This window comes from Aulonocara stuartgranti, assembly GCF_965226115.1.
Source record: "Aulonocara stuartgranti genome assembly, chromosome: 1".
NCBI lineage: Eukaryota > Metazoa > Chordata > Actinopteri > Cichliformes > Cichlidae > Aulonocara > Aulonocara stuartgranti.
Genome location: NC_138939.1, coordinates 20125313 through 20145827, shown reverse-complemented (window position 1 = coordinate 20145827; position 20515 = coordinate 20125313). Strand labels below are relative to the sequence as shown.

Sequence of the window (20515 nt, the reverse complement as noted above, 5' to 3'; positions counted from 1 at the left end):
TCCTTAAAGGTGTGTTTTAACGTGAACAAGTCTGAACAAGATCAAGCTCACAGTGACGGGGGTTACATCAGGTATGACTGTGAGGCTTATCTCACTGTGCAGGTTGTGAAGCTCTGCAGTAATGGAGACAGAGGAGCAATCTGGCTGTTGACAGTGAGCTTTTAACCCTTTTCACTGCACAGGCAGGCTTTGTTTGACTCCAAGGATTATGGCCACATACAAAGCTCTGCACCCATCAAGAAAGCCATCCCTGTCAGAGCTACTGACGTCATTACTCTTTAAAAACAAGATGCTACCAGAGAGTCTGAAGACTGTTCAGCTTCAGAGATGGACAGAACCGCTTCAGCTACGCTCACTTTGGTGGTTTTCTTCCTCTGCTGGAGTTGTCACGCCAAGGACGATACTGAAGCTCAATCCTGCCCAGAATACCAGGAAGGTTTCGATGGCTCGTGCTACGAATTTGTGGATCTGCAGCGATCCTTTCGAGGTGCTGAGGAATGGTGTGAGCGAGGCGGAGGACACTTGGCCTTTATCCTGAACGATGAGACGCAGCAGTTCCTTCAGAAGCACCTGAAGCCTGACAGGAACTGGTGGCTCGGAGTGGCACCTGCTGTTCCCAACCTCACGCTTGACTCTGCTGCCACTGAGGGTGAGAGGAGGCACTGAATGACTTCTTATGACTGTATGCATTTCAGTGCTAACATAAACAGTTAGAAAAAAGGTTTTGCAGAAAGTTAGTAAAATTATTGCTTCTTTAAAATAGACAAGAACTTCTTTGAAACACACTATAAATATTAAGTATTCTGGTGCACTTATTGACAGAAAAGAGGTATAAGTGATCAATGATTATATTACAAAGTGCACCATAAATTTCAGAAATGAAGGCATTATAACCTCTACTGCTATCTCACTGGGCAGCTTGTGTGTGCATTGTAAATAACTGTGATGTGTTTGTTTACTGACATTCGCAGTGAAAGGAGCCCAGTTGGATATCTCAGCCAACAGGTGTAATGGGAGATAATTGTCACTCTTTTGAACTATTCAATAGGGTGGCTGTCACAAGGCCTGATTTACAGTGGTGTGTTTGTTTCCCTTCACAGAGGACAAGACTTTACCATTTATTCACCCCGTCTGTTCTTTACTGTCAGAAAGAAAACAAATGGGCATGCAGTAATAACATTTCCACCGCATTTCGCTTGATTATCAAAAGTAATTGTTGTGCTTTTTCAGGTGTTCTCGCTTGGTTGGACAGCTCAGATGTAAGTTACAGTAACTGGGTTAACTTGCCAGATGATCAAGCAGCCTGCGCGCATGTCCTGAGACACTCGGGCTTTCAGTGGGAAGCTACAGAAAACTGCAGCCAGGAATTTAACTTCATTTGCCAATTTGGTACGCGCCCTTAAAAAACTTCATATATGACAATACAATTATGCTGCTTCTTTTTCTTATGTAAATTTTCTTCCGTTTTTTCTCCCTGCAGATTCTGGGAGATCAATTGCATGTGATGGCCAAAACGCTACACTGCAGTGTGGTTCTGGTCAAGTTATAGAGATTGATGACAGTTTTTACGGTCGTAAAACAATCCACTACTGCCGATCCCAACTTACACCCTCGCCCACGTCTTCCCAGGAAGAGTGCAGCTGGATGGATGTAACAGATTATGTAACAGGTATTATGGGTCACATCTTTTTAATTGACTTGATCCAGCTTTTGATGGCAGCTATGATACAGAAACAGAAAAACATGTTTACAATAGGTTGGGCTACTCGTCATTTACTTAACCAGTTATTTACCTCGTTACATTTTAGAATGGTAAATTCTGCTGATGCGTGCAGTGTTTGTCTTTATTAAAGCAACATCATCCAAAAGCCAAGAAAAAACTTAGTAAAATCAATACTATTATGTTTTTGTTTCTCGATTCGTGTAAAACATAAAAGCCATCATTGCTCTGTGACTGCAGACAAAGGGGTTATACTGCCAGAAACTAAATTCGTGTAATCCCTCCCTGTTGGAGGTGAAAGATGGGTAGAGTGAATCTACATCCATATTCATAGCAGTATTAGTTATGCTGGAGGGGTTAGTAAGCTTCTCCCTCTTTAAAAAGCTTTTATGCAGTCTCACCAGAAGCTTGTAGATACAGAAGGAGGATGTTGAAATTTGATAGTATGAACATTAAATAGCAGCATTCTTTTTAAACATCCTTACCAAAAACAACCTGGGCAAGATTTATTTAGATTTAAATCCCATGTATGGTAGATGCAAGAAATCTGATTGGAACACCTATTCATACTTTTTGGGACCTTCCCCGTCTCCTTAAATTCTGAAGGGAGGCCTTTAAAATCTTGATCAGTCTCCAATAACTCCAGTATTTGAAATATTTGGTTGAAATAATATGCCTTCCAACATATAGGTTGCATTTGCTACACAAATAGCTAGAAGTTTAATGCTTATAAAGTGGAAGGATGAGACATGTCCCAACCACACTCATGGGATCAGAGACTGAGTGCATTTCCTGGACTGACTTTGAAGAGATCAAGTGATAATAGCCATTTATCTTGGTGAAGAATGCCAATTTCGTGACACATTTATTTAAAATAATAAATATTTATATCTCACTTGTTTATCTAGCTAACTCAATTTTAGCATTTATTGTTTTTATTTGCTTTTTGTGTGACTTTTTCTGCGTTGCCTGTAAAGTCTTATCATTAATGTGCAAACCCTAATAAATAAAGTGTGTTTTATTGCCGTTTGCTCGGCTTGCTGTATGTGTTATTGCAGCTCACTGCCACGGACTGCAGGCTTGCCAGGCTGGAGTAGATCTGAGCACTTTTGGTGAACCATGTCCGGCGCTGGGAAGTTACCTGTCTGCAGAGTATCGCTGCAAAAATGGTCAGATGCACGATTTCTTGTTTTATATACACTTTTTGCACTAAACCCATCAGCCTAAACTCAACCTAAATTCATAAAGACCAGCTGATCAAAACAGATTCCATAGTGCTTATGATGTTATGTGCAAAGATCTTTGACTGTATGTTTCCACAAGTCTAATTCAGTGGTGTGATTTCCTCCTAGGGCTTCAGCTGCTGATGAGTAAACTTGCAGCTGTCTTCGATAATGTCACCATCACCGTGAAGTGGCTCCTTCATCCATTCCAGGGAAACTTAACATGCACAGTGAATGCTGGGGATGGCCACACTATTGATCCGTACAGCCCAGAAGAGTGAGCAAAGATTTGCAGTTGACCAAATATGTTAGATGGATCTTAGTACTTTATTTATATCACAAACACTGCTGCTTTTTCACAGGATGGAGAGCACAATTATACACAAATTCACACATCCTGGTGTCTTCCTGGTTGGAGTGGAGTGCACTACCAGTGACTGGAATATCGCAGCTCAGAAGTCTATAACGATTCAGGAGCCAGTTGGAGACTTCAGTGTGATCATGTGTAATGGCCAGAATATGTCAACAGGTGGCACTAAATGCAATGCCCTCTTCAATGTTCCAGTTCAAATCCAACTTGCAGTGGAGGCAGGTGAGTCAGTTTGGCAGCACAAGGGGTGCGACGATACGTCCATTTCTCAAAAATAGAAGATCATTCTGTTCTTATTTTCTGTAACTAGGTACAAATGTTTCCTACACAATTCATCATGAAGCCCATTTAGTCGCAAATCAATCAGTGGGCAGCGGAAAAATGCCACACAATATTACCCTGAATGCAAGCATGGTGGAGAAGCTCGGTCATGGTTGCCACAACTTCACCTTAGCTGCATCTAACAGGGTCACAACCCGCACGGTGTCTGCTCATCTAGAGCTGTGTCTGCTGCATCCCGTTGAAGGCCTGCAGGCCTCTGTGATTGCGGAGGAAGACGTATGTCCCGACTCTGCTGATCTCATCATTAACATTTCACTGGAGCGAGGAGCCCCCGTGGAGCTGCTCTTCACACTCACTGGAGCTGAGGACACTCTGTCGGAGAGCAGAGACATGCTCGCTGATGGCTTGCAAACTTACACATTCTCCAGCCCACTTAAAGGTACTTAAAGCTTGAGTCATGCTCCTGTTAAGACAAAACAAGTACCAGTTATATAGGATTTGTGCCCGATTTGGTTAAACATGATCTCTTTTGGTAAAGGATCTTTGCAAGTGAACGTAAGAGCCACCAATGGTCTTTCATCCTCTGATGTCGATGTGGACTTAGACAAGATTCTTGAGGCTTGCCAGAATTACTCTGACTTTTCACCGAGCACCAATGAACATACAGTATGTAAAATATCATTTTAAACAGAAATAATCTGGGAACTTGTGCAAAATATGTAGCCTGTTGCAGAAATGACTGCAGCACAATGACTCTGTTTTCATCTCCAGGCAGATAATGTGAGTGACAGTGACTCTGCTGACTTGAAAATAATTGCTACTCCTGACACTTTGGTTGACTACACTCAGAGGGTTACACTGACAGTAACTGGAACTGAATCACTGCCTAGCAAAGAACTGGCATATGAATGGGAATGCAGTAAGTACAACACTAATTCACTGATCACTAAATTGTGATATGATGCATGGGTCGAGGGAAACCTGGTCATTCAGATCCTTGTTGAAACCCCACAAGCTCTGCCACTGCATCATCGTGAAATTTGTTTTGGATGTATCGGGAAAATACGTAATCACACAACAGTACAATCAAACTGCAACTGTAATCTGTGATCATTACAAGACAAGAAACACCTAGAAGAGTGCATTATGCCCTAAGTCAAGAAAATTTGCACGGAAAATAGTGTCAGATTGCAGTTTTAGCAAACAGAGCTGATGCTGCACTGCATTGCTTATACAAAATGTTTTATGCTTCATCTTGCTATACCACAGCATTATTATGACATCATTATTATTGTGGTCTTATATTGAGACTGTTTCTGCTTTTTTTTTCCCACACAGGAGATTGCAAATGCAAAAACAAAACAATGGATGAAACTCATGTGATTGAACGAGAATGCCTCCCAGATCCATTTGAAATGTTCAGATACATTTTAAGAGTAAAGAGAAGGACTTGGTTTAGGAAATGGGCTGAACTTGGAACAGCTTCTAAATGTGTCTCTGTTGTTCCTTCAAAAGAACTCACAGATGTCACCATCAGGTAAAATGGGTTTAATTAGAAACAATGGTATTTGTACAGGATTGCAAAAATGCATCAGGAACTACAACCAGTTACTTTATGTTCTTAATTCTTGCAGCTGTGATAATTGTGCTTCAATAAATGTGAATGACCAGGCAAAGCTAAGACTGAGCTGTTTGACGACTTGCCCGCATGTAGTTTGGTATATTGAGGACCTTAAACCTTTGACAGTAAGTCTGAAACAACAACAGGAAATGTGGCTAAATAGACCGGTGTGACAAACAAGAAATAACTAATGAGTTCTCCTCAGGGTAGCCTCGGTAGATGCTACTCCAAAGTGGGAAGACGGCCCCTTACGGAGAAGCACGATGGCAACATTGAATATACCGTTCACAGCCAATATCTAAAAGTCTCAAGGGGCATGCAGCAGAACATCACTGTAATTGCTTATGGTGTGTTTTCATGTCATAGATAGACACAGAATGTGTCTTTTAAAATACATTTTTGATCAAAGTCTAGAAAACAAATTATACCTGATTAATTTTTTTTTTTTAAACAGACAAGAAGGAGCCGGGGATTGTCAAGTACACACTTCCGATACCAGACCCCGAGCCAACTGAACCACCTACAAACTCAGTAGTCACAACTGATGCACTGATGGATCCCTCAGTGCCCTCATGTAGCATCTCCCCACCGTCAGGAACTGTGCTCGATGCTTTTGGCATTACCTGCAAAACAACTTCTTTCTGCTCTACAGGCTGTCTCTATTGCTTCAAGACCAACACAGGTGAGAGTGTGGTGGAGTGTAATTAGTGTTATTGATGAAAGCAATCTCACAGCTTTTCTGTTTTGATAGTTTTATTTAGCTTTTTAGCCCTTGCCACAAGAGGTCACCACAGCAGACAGCAACCACATGTTTGATTTGGCAGTTTTATATCTGGAACTAGTGACCTTTTGTTTGCCAAGTGAATATGTAAACCACTACACTATGGGGCCACTAACTCATGAGCAGAATATAAATAAAGCTTTTGTGGTATTTTCGGGCCACGTGCCAGCATCAGCTGCTGCTTTATCAGTTCAAACAAATTGTACAGCTCAGTTGAGAAATGTTTTTTTGTTAGATCGTAGCGCTTTAAAATAAAAAATCTCAGTAGGTGGAGTCGTCGTGGTCTGGGTCAGCTGACCCAGCATTTCTCAGTTTGAACTTTCTAGTATTTATTTAAGAGTCTCTTTAATTCCAGGGTTGCTTAATGTTTATGGTTTTCTTGTGTTTTCCTCTTTGCGTATTCAGTTTGTTCTTAGTTCCTCATTCCTTTAGAGCCATTCCTCTTTCCTGTCTCAAGTCTGTGTCTATGATCTTTGTCTTGAAACTTACTTAGTGCGTGTTATTAGCTTTAGGTTTACAGTTTTCAGTTTTCTTAGTACAAATCCCAAACATAAGCTATAAACCTGCCAACAGCCTACAATAAATGGTTCACAGTCTGCGTTCAGGTCCTCACACTACTCTCCACTACACATACTTGACAGGAGTGGTTCGAAAAGTTGGTGGTTGACTCCCCGGAGAAAGTAAATTAGTTTTCATTTTGATACTTTATCAACCAATGTGTAGGTACGTAATTGAGAATCAAGTGCAACCGTGCTAAACTGCTTCTTTTGTCCTTTAGGCACACATCTACGATGCAGTACTTCAAATGAGGTGAGGTCAGTCTTCTTGCCTCTCGGCGATGCCAACAACAAGTACAGTTTGTCTGTTGTGGTGACTGTGAAAAATGAGCGAAAAACAGCAACTTCAACTGTCATCACTCAGGTTGGTCATCAGTCAATTATTACATTTTCTCAAATACAAAAAGGAAGATTAGAGAAATGCTAATGATTAATTAAATAACCTCAGTTATTGTGTTTCTACCTTAAGGTACGGAAAGGTGACTCCAGTGCCTCCGTTAGCACTCTCCAGTCTGCAGTGGAGGACTCTGTGAGTCAGTTAGAGGAGCAAGGTCTGCTCACCGGTGAGGCGCTTGGACAAATATTTGCTTCTGTTTCCGATATGCTGAATACAGTGAGTGGCCAACATCAGAGGGACGAGCGGTCAAAGGTAACAGAATGCAGTTAATGTTATAACTGGACCGGATAACACTGCTGTGATGTTTACGAGGCCCACAACTTGCGAGTGGAGAACATGATAATCATCGTTTCCTTCTCTTTCAGCTGAGAGAGCAAATGCTGACCAGAATGAGTACAGTTCTGCAGGACTGCCCCAGCAACACGACTCAGGAAGTGCAAGTGACCGCCAGAGCTGTGGCTGGGCTCACGCACCGCTCAGAGGAGCTCAGTCCTGCTGCTCAAGTATAATACATTAGATAGGCAATAAAGTGCAGTGCAGACCACCTGCTTTGATAAGGCTGTAACAATACCTGCTGTCTGTTTGCATTATTTATTTAAGGATCAGTCTGAAGTCTTTAATCAGTCAAAGCTGATTAAAGACTAAAAATGTGACGTTGGCACAGATGTGTAAAACACAGCAGGATTAAGTGAAACCAGTATTCAATCATGCAAAGTCAGTCAACTTCTTGAGTAGGACTCTTGAGAACAACTGTTGAATTTAACTGTGCAATGAATATATTTTGCAGCAACACCAAGCTAAAAAACAACAACAAATTAAGTTTAAATACTTAATTTGGGTAGTTTAAATACCCATTTAAACTACAGGTTTAGTGTAATCATCAGCCTTTTTTGTAGGCTTAAGGCAAGTCAACACTGACCCTTTTGTGGTTTCTGCTGCTGCATTTCCTCTCTCCAGGAAGAAGCGGGTTCTCTGTTGGTAGACCTCAGCTCCTCCCTCAACAGTATCAGCATCAATCAGCAGAGCACAGATGATGTAGAACTGGTGCAAGCAGCTGCACCCATAGTTGAAGCAGCCAGTAATATTTTGAATGTTTCATCAAATGTGAGAACAAAATTATGACATATCATGCTGGATGTCATTCCTACGTCCACTGCGGTCTTTACCAAACAAGATGTTGTATGTTCTCCTTAGAAAAAAGTCTCAGAGTTTCTTCTGGCTGGGATAAATAATGTCCAGAGTGCTCTGCTGAATAACAAAGAGCTGAACGGAGAGCCTGCCATCATTGACTCTGGTCAAATCAGTGTGTATGTGAACAGGTAAGACATAACAGGCTCTGACTTGGACATGTGCTCAAGAATTCCTGAAGATAATTATAACACCGTCTTCTCCAGGATTTCTCCAGAAAGCATGCAAATGCTGGATATAAATGCTCAGAAAAACAGCTCCTCGAGTTTTTCCTTCCCTGCTCTTCCTCCTCATATTGTCTCTCCAGATGAGCCAGTGGACGTCAGAGTAAGTGTTTGCACGCTGGAGGGAAGTGGACATCATCATCAGTATATTTTTGAGATTTTTCTCTGTTTTCTGTTCTAGTTTTCTTTTTTAGTCAGCATTTGTTTTTTCCTATAGCTGAAAGTCCACAGTTTAGATTTGATGAACGTTTCATTTTAGCTCCAGCAATAAGAGATACAAACAGACCACCTTATTTGTAGGGTTATCTCTCTTTTCTGGCTTTGTAAACTACAAGATGTTGGAACCATTTAAAAGAATTACAAACAAGTAAAATCATAGAAATAAAAGCGAGAAGGAAAAGGTGTTTTCAGAAAGCAAAAGCAAAGTTTTGTAGATGGAAAAAAAAGGCTTCACCAAAATCATCTGAGCCTCTATTTATTGTATTACCTACTTTCTAGATGATGAGTTTTGAGAAGAATCCATATTCTTGGAAGGAGGAGAACATCACAGGAACTGTGGGATCCGTTTCCCTCACCAGAGTGAATGGCAATGTCATTCTTGTTGAGAACTTACCTGAAGAGATAGAGGTACTATTGTATAAGAGATACTTTTATTTACTTTAGTTAAGAAGCATTTGGGGCATGATGTCTTTTCTGGAGTTTCAGATTCTCCTACCCCGGCTTGACAGTGGACAGGAGAACAGCACAGTCCTGGACCTCGCCAATTTCAGCACATTAATAATTGATGTTCCCTCTCCGGATGTAACACTGGTGCTGAAAACTGAGCCTTCTGAAGACATTTCCTTCATGCTCTTCCTGGGATATAAAGATTATCCAAGTGATAAGGATTATGTAGCCAAGACAAAGATCCCTATAGAGAGCGCGAGAGAAGGTCAGTATTTTGTTTTTAGAAAAGAATATTAGGGTTGCATATAATTAATGTAAATTCCTTTTTTATCTGGGCTTCTTTTTCTTAAAATAACCGACATCCCTAAGTATCATGATAACACAAACACTTCTTTTGCGTACTGCCATGTTAAAGTTTAGGACAGCACAATTAGAAAAAGACTGAATGAGCCTTTTTAGCTTGTTTTGGAGGGGTTTCCAGGAGAAAACCTCTTCTCTCAGAAAGAACATGACAGCACAGCTTAGGGCTACAAAGTTTCATCTGAACAAACCACAAGAGTTCTGGAAGAATGTTTAAAGAGATGAGACCAAAGTGCAGCACCATGTTTGATTAAAACACGCAGGATATCAGCACAAACGCCTAAAACCAAACCTCAGCCTGATTGAAATGCTGTGGTGGGACCTCAAAAGAGCTGTGCATAAACTAATGCCTAAAAATGAAATGAAGAACCATTGTAAAGAAGACTGAGCCAAAATTACATCAGAGATCAATGAAGCCTAGCAGAAAGTGATTATTTTTAAGTTACTGCAGCTAAAGGTGGTTCTACAAGCTCTTGCCGGGCGTGGTAGCTTTCTTTTTCACGTGACTGCAGAACAAACATCCTTTTCATACTTTGCAGATAACAAATAACAGTAGATCCCATTCCTGTGTGGTCATGCATGGTGAATAATGTACTGTATAGTATAATGTAGATGTAAATCTGCATTAAGTTGAAGATAGCTCTCAAATTGTGGGAACCAGAGCCACATTATGAGGGCATCTCTACCTCATGAAGACAAGGATTAAGCATTAAGGTTATGCAAGCAGTAATTATGGTTAAAGTTAGAATGAGTCTTCTTAAAATTATCTCTGTCTCTCTGTTATAACACAGAAGAAAAATTTACTTGGGTGCTGAGTCCCAAAGACAGAACAGATGATGTTGGTGTGCACTACCTTGTTATAAAGCCCATTGTAGAGCCAGGAATCAAATCCATCAACGCCAGTGTCACTGTCATCTCCATCGCTGCCCAGTGCAAATACTGGAATGAAACTGGGTCTTTTTGGAGTGAGGATGGCTGCAGGGTAGGTGGAAAAAAATCACATCCAAACTGATTGCATTATTACTTCCTTAAAATGTGGAGTGTGAGGTTTGATCACCTGGCTTCCTGTTTTGTTCACAGGTTGGTCCACTCACCACACCTTTGGTCACTCAGTGTCTCTGTAACCACTTGACTTTCTTTGGCAGCTCCTTCTTTGTCATGCCTAACTTAGTGGATGTGTCACGCACCGCTGAACTTTTTGCTACATTCACAAACAACCCCGTTGTGGTGTGTTTTGTCGGAGCCATTTTTTGTGCTTATCTATTGGTGGTGGTATGGGCGCGCAGGAAAGACATGCAAGATTCAGTCAAGGTAAAGTAGAGCTTCACCAGTTTACACCTTTTGCTTTTAAGAATTTCATGCTAACCTTCAATGTTTCATCTTGATTTTACTTTAATTTTGTCTTGAAATTAAAATTTTACCATCATGTTTTTAAAAAAAAAAAAAAAAATCCTAAACGTTGCCCCATTGCATCCACTTCCAGGTCAAGATAACAGTTCTTGAGGACAACGACCCCTTGGCTCAGTATCGTTACCTGCTGAGTATTAACACAGGACACCGACATGGGGCATCCACTTCCTCTCAGGTCAGTGATGTTGATGCAGACTTGGATGGACTCACAGCAAAGGCAAAACCCATCTGATGTTTTTGTTGAACAACGTATGATTGCGGTATTCTGATGGCTCTCACCATCCAAGCCTCGACTAACCATTTAGTTATTTTTTTATTTTAGGTAACCATAACTCTGCTGGGTACAGAGGGAGAAAGTGAGCCCCACCACCTGACAGATTCGGAGAAGCCTGTGTTTGAGAGAGGTGGGGGGGACATGTTTCTGCTGACCACACACTTTTCTCTTGGAGAGCTGCAGAGCATAAGACTGTGGCACGACAACTCAGGAGATCACCCTGCGTGGTACGTGGGTCAAAGGGAAAAAGGCTAATGATAAGCTTGAGCTGTATCAATATTTTTGAGGATCTATACTTCAATCAATGTGCAGGTATGTTAGCAAAGTGATGGTGCAGGATCTGGAGACTGGTCAAAAGTGGCACTTTCTCTGTAACTCCTGGCTGGCTGTAGATATGGAAGAGTGCACTCTCGACAAGGTATTCCCAGTAGCAACGGAGGTGGATCTAAAGAGATTTAGGTGAGACTTGTCATTTATTCAAGGGATTTTGAATCCACTCTGTTTTTGGAGTTTGTTTTCTTGACTTTAATTTCTTGAATCACTTTTCTTAAAAACTTTTTAGTAATCTGTTCTTCATGAAGACAGCCAAGGATTTCCGTGACGGCCACATCTGGTTCTCTGTCATTAGTCGACCTCCGTGCAGCACTTTCACACGTGTGCAGCGAGTGTCCTGCTGTTTTTCCTTACTGCTGTGCACCATGCTGACCAGCATCATGTTCTGGGGCATCCCCACAGACCCCTCTGAGCAGACGATGGACCTGGGTAAGTAACAAAATGTACACAAAGCTTTCACAAAGCTGAAAAACAACAGTAGGTAAGTAATTTTGTAATGCAAAGTGTTTAATATTTAATCCAAGAGTTTTTGATACTTCTGCATCATAAGTGTAATTTTTTATTTTGTTAAAAACTTTATGAATACAATCAGACACATGCAGCAAATTATGCAAATTAAAATTCATATATGCAAATTGATGTTTAAATACTTTTTGTTAAATAATTTGTTACAAGATTCAATAAACACAACAGGTTCAAATATTTTGATTTTGATGTGAAGAGAAATCTCATGGTTGATGTGGAGTTTGATGCTCATGATGCTCATGTGAGTTTTGGATTCCTGCATTCATTTTATTACACTCTCCATGAATTCTAGTGTTTTGTTTCTTGTTTGGTTCAGTTTTGGGGGCCCTGTTCCCAGTTCAGGTTTTAGAATTGAGTGTTACGATGTGTTTCAGTTTGTTCTAACATTTTATTTCAGTTCATGGCTTGATTTTAGTCTGTTTCCCAGTCTGTATTCCCGTTTCTTTGTTTATGCGCTCGCTCCTTCTGCATCCTTGACTTCCTGCTTAATGGAATCCTTTATGGATGGATCAGGTCTGCTCCTCCCTGATTTTACCTGTTGTTAAAAACTTTCTCATACATCCAGCCCTCACCTGTGTCTTGTTTGTCTATAACTCTGTTGCATATTTGTAGCCCCGTCTTCGCTTTTTTTGTGGTTTGGTCCCAGATTACTTTGCTCACTTGTTTGTTTGGACTTACACTTAGTTTTCAGTATTAAAAGCTTTTCTTTAATTGCACATTTCCTTACCTTCAAGTCTATGCATCGTCAAAACTGACAAGATTTACAAATTTTACATACGTGCAAACGAAAAGAAGAATATCTGATTGATTTTTTACAAAAGATTTGGTAGCAGGAGTAAGTAAGACCAACATAAAAAGATTTAATCTTTCATCAGTGTTCCTTAAAACCCAATTCAAAGTAAGACTTTAACTTGGCAGGTCACATCGAGTTTACCTGGCAACAGGTTATGATTGGAGTTCAAAGTTCAATCATCATGTTCCCCATCAATCTGCTCATCGTGAGTATCTTCAGAAACACTCGTCCTCGAGAGAAAACCACCAAAGCAGATGCAAAACAGGGGAAGACTGTCCGAGTTTCTCCCTCACAGACGTCGTCCCCACAGAAAGAGATAAAGGACATCACACCAGATAACGTGATGAAGGTGAAGTTTATGTTATTTGTACCTCTTCAGTGTAGTACCAGTAAATATTTTGTTCTCCATGTCTGAAGAGCTTGGTGTGGTTTCTTGATTAGGACATAAAAAGAATTGCTCAGTCTCTCTCAAAGGCCATGAAGAGCCCACTGCCACATCTGGAGCTCCATCACGGTCAGCAGGCTGACATCAACAGTCTGCTGTCTCTGGTGGAGGACATCATCAGACAGCAAAACCAAGCCGCTGAAGACTTCTACACTGATTCTTCTAAAAAAGATCAAGCTATGATCCTTAGTTTGGGTGCGGTGAATCTGCAAGGTAAACTGCACTATAATATTATAAATGCTTTTAAATTCTATATATAATTGATGTCCTTCTTTGTGTGTTTGCTTGGACAGAAACCAGTGTGTGGGAGGGCTCTGAAAAAACTTTAGATCTAGCCCAGAAGAAGAGCAACAAGAGCCGGTACCTGTACAGGCAACTGCAGCTTATCGAGAAGGAGCTTGGTATGTTGGGACCTTCTCAGTTTCCAAATCCAGACAGCTACAACCGAGCCATGCAGCAAGTTCATGGAATGAAGGGGCTTCTGGAATACCACCTACCCATGTCAATCCTGGATGGAGACAAGCTCAGCTGTTTCCCCGGGCCAGAGGAGAGTCTTGGTGGGAAGAAGAAATGCTGCCAAGGAGGGCTGCCGTGGTGGTTTGTGTTTATCGGGTGGATACTGGTGATCGCAACCAGTGGTGTGTCAGGATACTTCACTATGATGTATGGGCTGACTTACGGGAAAGACCGTTCTATAAGCTGGCTTATTTCCATGGTGGTCTCCTTTTTTGAGAGTCTTTTTATCACCCAGCCTTTAAAGGTGAGAAACATTACAGTATATGTAGGAGCAGAAGATTTTAGCCCACTTTAGAAGATTTTTTTAACTGACATTTTATTCAATTTTAGAAAATTACTAAACAATATCAAATCCGTTTTTGTGCGAAATACTGCACTGATTTACCTGTATACTGCAATTACTGTTACATTTTCTGAAGACAATCCACTCTAGACAAGCCATTTTTAAATGGGAGAGTCTGTAGGTCAATCTCTCTATCTTTTGCTGCAGGTTCTTGGATTTGCTGCTTTCTTTGCCCTCGTCCTGAAGAAAGTTGACCAGGAGGAATACGGAGAACCAGCCATAGAAGAAAGTCTCAGAAGCCCAGGTAGTTTTATTTTGTATCCTTGTTTTTTTTTTCTTTTTTAATTTTGCATTGCATCTTTTGCATTGTTTTGTGTTGAAGAACAAAAAATGCAATGCATCTAAAATCTAAAATCCTTCCCCAGACAATCCGGATGCAGTCCAGGCAGCAAGAAGAGACAGCACCTGCAGTTTCTATAAACCACCACCTCCCACTGATATCGAGAAGATGCGGAACAACATGATTAAAGAGCAAAAAGTCTTTGCACTCATACGGGAGATTGTCGGTGAGGAAACCACTTTGATTCAAAGCAAGAACAGGAACTAACATTTTAACAAACTGATGTAAGGGATCTGTTTTTGTTGCAGTCTATACGGGATTTATGTGGATGTTACTCCTGGTGGCATACGGTCAGAGGGACCCCAACGGCTACTTTCTGACTCAACACATTCGCAAGAGCTTCAGCAAAGGCATCTCAGACACAATGAGCATTCAAGATGTGTTCAACTGGGCAAACACGACTCTGCTGAGCAACTTGTTTGGAGAGTACCCAGGTCAAATATCAGTGACGCTAATTGGCACACAGAATGTTTTACATGAATCCCTTATGAAATTTGAAAATCTTTTAGTTTAGTTTTGATAGTTTTTTTTAAATAAATAGCTGAAGCTTATCTTAATTAAAAACAATTTTAAAAATGTAACAATTAAATACAAGATATTAAACAACTCCTGAGAATTTAACAATATTACCCATGTGAAACTAACTCTATATTTATGTAGTAAAGCATAAAGATTCATTAAAATTTCTTCTTGTCATTTGGAAATTGGTACCAGGATTTATCACTGATGGAAACTCAAGGCTTGTGGGCAACGCTCGTCTCCGCCAGGTGAGGGTGCAGAAAAACTCTTGCCACATAGCTCGATCCATGCAGGAGTCTATCCCGGACTGTCACACTCCGTACTCATGGGAGCTGGAGGACATGGGCTCCTACGGCCCAGGTTGGACTCGACCTGTAGGTCGTAATGCTTCAACGAACATTCACGACCCGTGGAAGTACAAGTCTCAGCGTAAACTGAGGGCCTACCCCATCTGGGGCAATGTGAAGCTCTACAGAGGAGGAGGGTTTGTGATGGATCTGGGGCCAGATTTCCAAAACTCCAGCAGGTAGTTAATTTTAATTGCGGGTGACATTATTGCACTTAAATGGTATAAAGAGTAAACTGAAAATATTTAGAATTCAGAGCATTTATCAAATAAAAATATTAAAATTAAAATATTGTTTCATACATAATAATTGCAGTTGTAACTTGTGGGTTGCAGGTTTAATTACTCTTATTAAGACAAAGTAAACTTAAATGTATGATGAGTAGACAGGAGCCATTGCATTGGTCTCCAGAAATATGACTATTATGACCAAATAAGTAATTTGCTTCTCAAAAAAAGATCCACATCCACATGGCTCAGCTGATACTCTTCTCAATGAATATTCACTTTATAAATCACATCTATGCTACACTTTGGGCTACTTTAGCCTGCTCACAGTTGCAGCATGTAGCAGCAGGCAGGTTTTCAACCATCTCCTCCTGAGCTGACTTAATCAGTGTCATATCTCTTAACACTGATAGATGCTTTGCCCTTGCTGGTCAGAAGATCCCATTTATACTGGCAAATCTAAATTTCTGCAGATAGAAAAAACTATCTTATCTTGAGTGTCCCTGACTGGTTCTGATTTGTCTTTTTTATCCTCGTAGGAAAGAACTGTTAGTCTTGAGTCACGTTTTAAAGTACAAAATCTGTAAATTACTTCGTTTATCGTTGCTGCTGTAGAACCCTTCAGTACCTTTATGAGAACACCTGGTTTGACGTGTACACCCAAGCAATCTTTGTTGAGTTCACTGTGTACAATGCCAATGTCAACCTCTTCTGCATCGTCACACTCATGCTGGAGACCACAGCAACAGGTAAGTAGACCAGATGTAGATATTCTGTGTGAGTTGCACAAATCCTCAACCGTTATGAGAACCACCTAATCTGTCATACCGTGTTTCTAACAGGAGCGTTCCAGTTCTGCAGTGAACTTCAGACTGTGCGTCTTTACCAGTCGACCGGTGGCCTTCACATCTTTGTCGTGGCTTCTGAAATCATCTACTTTCTTTTCATCATCTATTACATGTTTGTTCAGGTGCACAAGCTTTATCTTTTCTTTGCTAATATAAATATAAGTTATTACAAGTGAAGTTATACAGTAAATATGCTCACCTGATTCTGTTTCCTATGTGTTTACAGGGAAAGTTGATGAGGAAACAGAAATGGACTTATTTCAAGAATAAGTGGAACCTGCTCGAGTTGGCGATCATCATTCTCAGCTGGAGCGCCCTGTGTGTTTTCATCAAGAGGACTTTACTCGGGAACAGAGACATGAACTATTACCAGAACAACAAAGAGCAGTAAGCAATAAGAAATGCTGTGAGTTTATGAACCACTTATGTATTGCTCTGCCCACCAGGAGCTGCACAAATCAGGTTTTTTTCTATTTCTCAGCATGCAAGGTCACAATTTAGTGGCTCTCCAGTAGCATGACCATGCATTGATGAAACGAATTCACTTTGGCAGAGAGTGCATACATCATGCTGTGCTACTGGTAGTTTGGGAACACTAATTTTAGCTAAAACAAATCATTTGTGTGTGTGTGTGTGTGTGTGTGTGTGTGTGTGTGTGTGTGTGTGTGTGTGTGTGTGTGTGTGTGTGTGTGTGTGTGTGTGTGTGTGTGTGTGTGTGTGTGTGTAATCCCTGTGAGCCAAAAGCTCAGGCTTCAGGTTTAAATGGTCTGTTTCAGAGAGTTTTTTATCTTTATAGGGATGGGAAAGGGAGCTAAAATTGTTTGTTTTTGACAGTGGATGAATTGAAAGGCTTTACAAAGGTCTAGTGTAAAGCCTTGAATATATCTTCCCCATCTGTCCCCCAGGTCTGCTCAGATCAGGGTGAGGACAACCTCATCATTAGACAGCGAGCGCTAGGGTCCGTGTGGATGTTTGTGTGTCTGTCTGCTTTTTGTGACCACGTGGGCTCGTCCATAGAGAATTTACATTACACCAACAACACATCCACCCCGGGTGATGGATTTCAAGCGGACTTCAAAGAAATATAATAGGGATAACTACTCAGCCGAAGAGTGTCCACAACAAAGACTTAACGTGTGAGAGGATTATTTTTAACTGTGAATCAAGTGAGGCTGTCTAAATAGAGTTCAGGACTGATGTGGAGTTGGAAATGAGCATCAGAGGTCCACTTTAATTCATTTTTAACTGGTAAGTTTTTAATCTTGTGTGTACAAGATGACATAACAAAAATAACTGGTGCACATAAGATAAAAATGTGTGCAGATGGAGAAAGATCACCTTAAGGAAACGAAAACATACATGCAATCCACATCAAGAGTAACTGTGCTATATGACATTTTAAATCTTGATTTATGATTGTGATGGTGAAAATATTTATTTGTATTCTACAGTGAGCAATAAAGGCTTTAAAAATAAAACAATTTAAAGAAAATAAGTCATTTTCTTTCTGTTTCTGCTCTGTCCAGGTTCGTCAGTTTCCATGAAACAGCCAAGGCCGATGCAGTGCTTGGATATCTGATTGCCTTTCTGGTACTGCTGGCTACAGTCAAACTGTGGCACCTGCTGAGACTGAACCCCAAGCTGCACATGATTACAGCCACACTGCAGCGAGCTTGGACTGATATTTCAGGCTTCCTGGTGGTCATGACCATCATGTTTCTGGCCTACTCTATTGCTGTGAGGAGTTTCCCACGCTTAACATCAACATGCTGCTGGAGTCCATGTTTCTCTCTCTGTTTTATGTTTACTTTGTGAAATAGAAGTAATTTAAAGGTGGTCACTGACACAGAGGTGAACTTTCTATTTTCCAGTCTAACCTGATGTATGGCTGGAAGCTGTACTCCTATCGGACTCTGCTTGATGCTGTGCAGACCATGGTCAGCTTGCAGCTTGGTATTTTTAACTATGAAGAGGTCAGTATGAGACAATCATAATTCAACCACAGCTCACTTTTGCTGCTCATCCTCCTTCACTATAGTTCTTGCTTCTGGTCCCACAGGTACTAAATTACAATCCAGTGCTCGGTGCTTTCCTCATCGGGTCCTGCATCGTGTTTATGACCTTTGTGGTGCTGAACCTCTTCATCTCCGTCATTCTGGTGGCATTCACTCAGGAGCAGATACATCACAAGGTAACTCACCCACACCATGTCTGAAATGCTGCTGGTGTTATTGTTCAGTTCCAGTAGAGACCTGATTGTTAACATGTTTTTGTTTTTAATGACCTGAGATGAATTAATAATCCTTGAGTTATACTGAATGCTCACTGTTCTTGCAGCCGTCAGAAGAGGATGAGATTGTGGACCTGATGCTAATGAAAATCTGCAGTTTGTTTGGAATCAAATGTAAGAAAGAAGGAGACGGCCTGACCGGGACGCCAGACACGTCGTCTGCGCCGAATAACACACTCTCAACTATTTCTTCTGGGAATATTCATGATGGATGATAAGTGGGACAGGGATAGAAGGTTAACATTGTGATACCCATCAAATGCTTTGCTTTAGTTCCTGCTTGCCTTCATTAGCATGATTTAGTTGTCATGTTGTTGTTGCTTTGTAACGCAATATTTTAACCCTTCCAAGTGTCTGTATTAGCATTTTTCTGTGCTGCTGCAGAGCTGGAACCATTGTACGAGAAGCTGATGCACTGCAGATGCTAGAAACTGAGGCGATCCTTATTTTATCCACATATGAGGCATTGTACGTAGAATGCAGTTTGTTGTGATAAAGGAAATAAATTAGTATTTATGTGACTAAATCGTGGACAATATGCATTTATTCCATATAGGTACTCATGGATATTAGTGGAAACTTGCACTGGCATTACCCTGGCAAGGCTAATCAATACTGTCATTACTGTCCAGTAGTCAGCAGCCATGCCCAGTAGTTAATAGTAATATACTGAGCACTGTGTTGTGCTTAGCATTATATCCCCATGACCAATTCCTGTAAGAGCATCTCATATAACACAAGTTTAGACAACATACACAAGAGAGCAGAGCACAGAACATTCCAGTTAATGTGCAAGTTCTTTAGACTGCTCATAGCATCTTCAAGACCTCTTAAAGACGTTATCGCGTGAAGTCTTATCCATTCAAGCTACAAAAAAGGGAATTTAAGACACTTCAAACCCACATAATGTCTTCTTCCACACAGTGCATATGGTAAAAATCCATAGATCAGTGAACCATAAATACCAGTATGCAGTTCATATTACCGGACAACTGAAATTCTTTTGTTGCTCTAATGTGCATTAATGTAAAAGTCAAATTTTCTTTCTCTCCTGTCATCTAGTCTGGGATAACTGGTAGTTCTACATCACCTGCAGATGTAAATTTTGTCTGTCTCAGCTCTTTGAGTGAGATTTATAACCTATGAATGGATAGATAGACGGATACAGACTGCTTTAGACAATTCCTCTGTCACTGGGTCTTTACCAACAACACCAAAAATGTTAAAATGAGAAAAAGAATCAAATATTACATTTAAAATGTTAAAGTGTCTTTTGAAAACATGCCAGCAACGGTACTGATGACTTGAAGACCTGAAGGTTCCCTAGGTGCTGTGTGCTTGCTGTAGCTGACCAGGCTTGATTTTAAGCCTTTGAATTGAATTGTGGCACTACAGGGATCCTCAGGGCTGGAAGCAAACAAGCAGCAAGCTGCTAAGGACTTTTCACTTTCTATCAAGGCCAGAAGCCAACAATATGGAGATAGTGGGAGAGGAGCTTGATGAAGGATAGGATCAAAATAACCTGGAAAGCTTTTTGGCCCCACCATACAACAATTTGCATATAAATTGGGTCAGAATTACATCAGAGATCATCTCCATATATATATATATATATATATCTCCATATATATATATATATATATCTCCATATATATATATATATATATCTCCATATATATATATCTCCATATATATATATATATATATATATATATATATATATATATATATATATATATATATATATATATTTGGACATATCTCCAGAATTGATTACGCTGCAACTTATATAACTCTACAATTTTATCAAAGCTTAAAAAACATTTAGTCCCACAGTCAAATAAATCTGATACATTAAGGATGCCTGCTTTACGCCACTGTAACCAGTCAACCGATGTCCCTCCAATTAAAATTCT

General features: G+C 40.4%; 1 protein-coding gene across 1 annotated transcript; it reads left to right on the top strand.

Annotated features, from left to right (window-relative positions):
• The first annotated feature begins 26 nt into the window (after positions 1-26).
• LOC309709859 (polycystin-1-like protein 2) lies at positions 27-19125 on the top strand. Its single transcript, XM_082538755.1, has 41 exons — positions 27-649; positions 1231-1389; positions 1481-1669; positions 2779-2889; positions 3073-3220; positions 3306-3535; positions 3624-4034; positions 4134-4261; positions 4367-4514; positions 4934-5132; positions 5230-5341; positions 5422-5563; positions 5671-5898; positions 6776-6918; positions 7024-7203; positions 7317-7454; positions 7909-8055; positions 8146-8270; positions 8346-8466; positions 8862-8990; positions 9069-9294; positions 10181-10371; positions 10470-10700; positions 10873-10974; positions 11122-11300; positions 11386-11532; positions 11636-11835; positions 12850-13073; positions 13166-13382; positions 13463-13929; positions 14176-14272; positions 14394-14534; positions 14617-14802; positions 15083-15413; positions 16077-16210; positions 16304-16431; positions 16536-16696; positions 17836-18046; positions 18181-18282; positions 18369-18500; positions 18647-19125. Exons 1-41 carry the CDS (start codon positions 328-330, stop codon positions 18812-18814), a joined length of 7485 nt encoding a protein of 2494 aa, XP_082394881.1. The 5' UTR covers positions 27-327; the 3' UTR covers positions 18815-19125.
• The last annotated feature ends 1390 nt before the right edge of the window (positions 19126-20515 follow it).

What these genes read in the sequence shown, in the direction of transcription:
- LOC309709859 (XM_082538755.1), top strand. Translation starts at nt 328, where the DNA reads ATGGACAGAACCGCTTCAGCTACGCTCACTTTGGTGGTTTTCTTCCTC. An exon ending in TTGCTTCAAGACCAACACAG is followed by an intron (nt 5,899 to 6,775) that starts GTGAGAGTGTGG and finishes TTTGTCCTTTAG; the next exon opens with GCACACATCTACGATGCAGT. An exon ending in TGAGCAGACGATGGACCTGG is followed by an intron (nt 11,836 to 12,849) that starts GTAAGTAACAAA and finishes TTAACTTGGCAG; the next exon opens with GTCACATCGAGTTTACCTGG.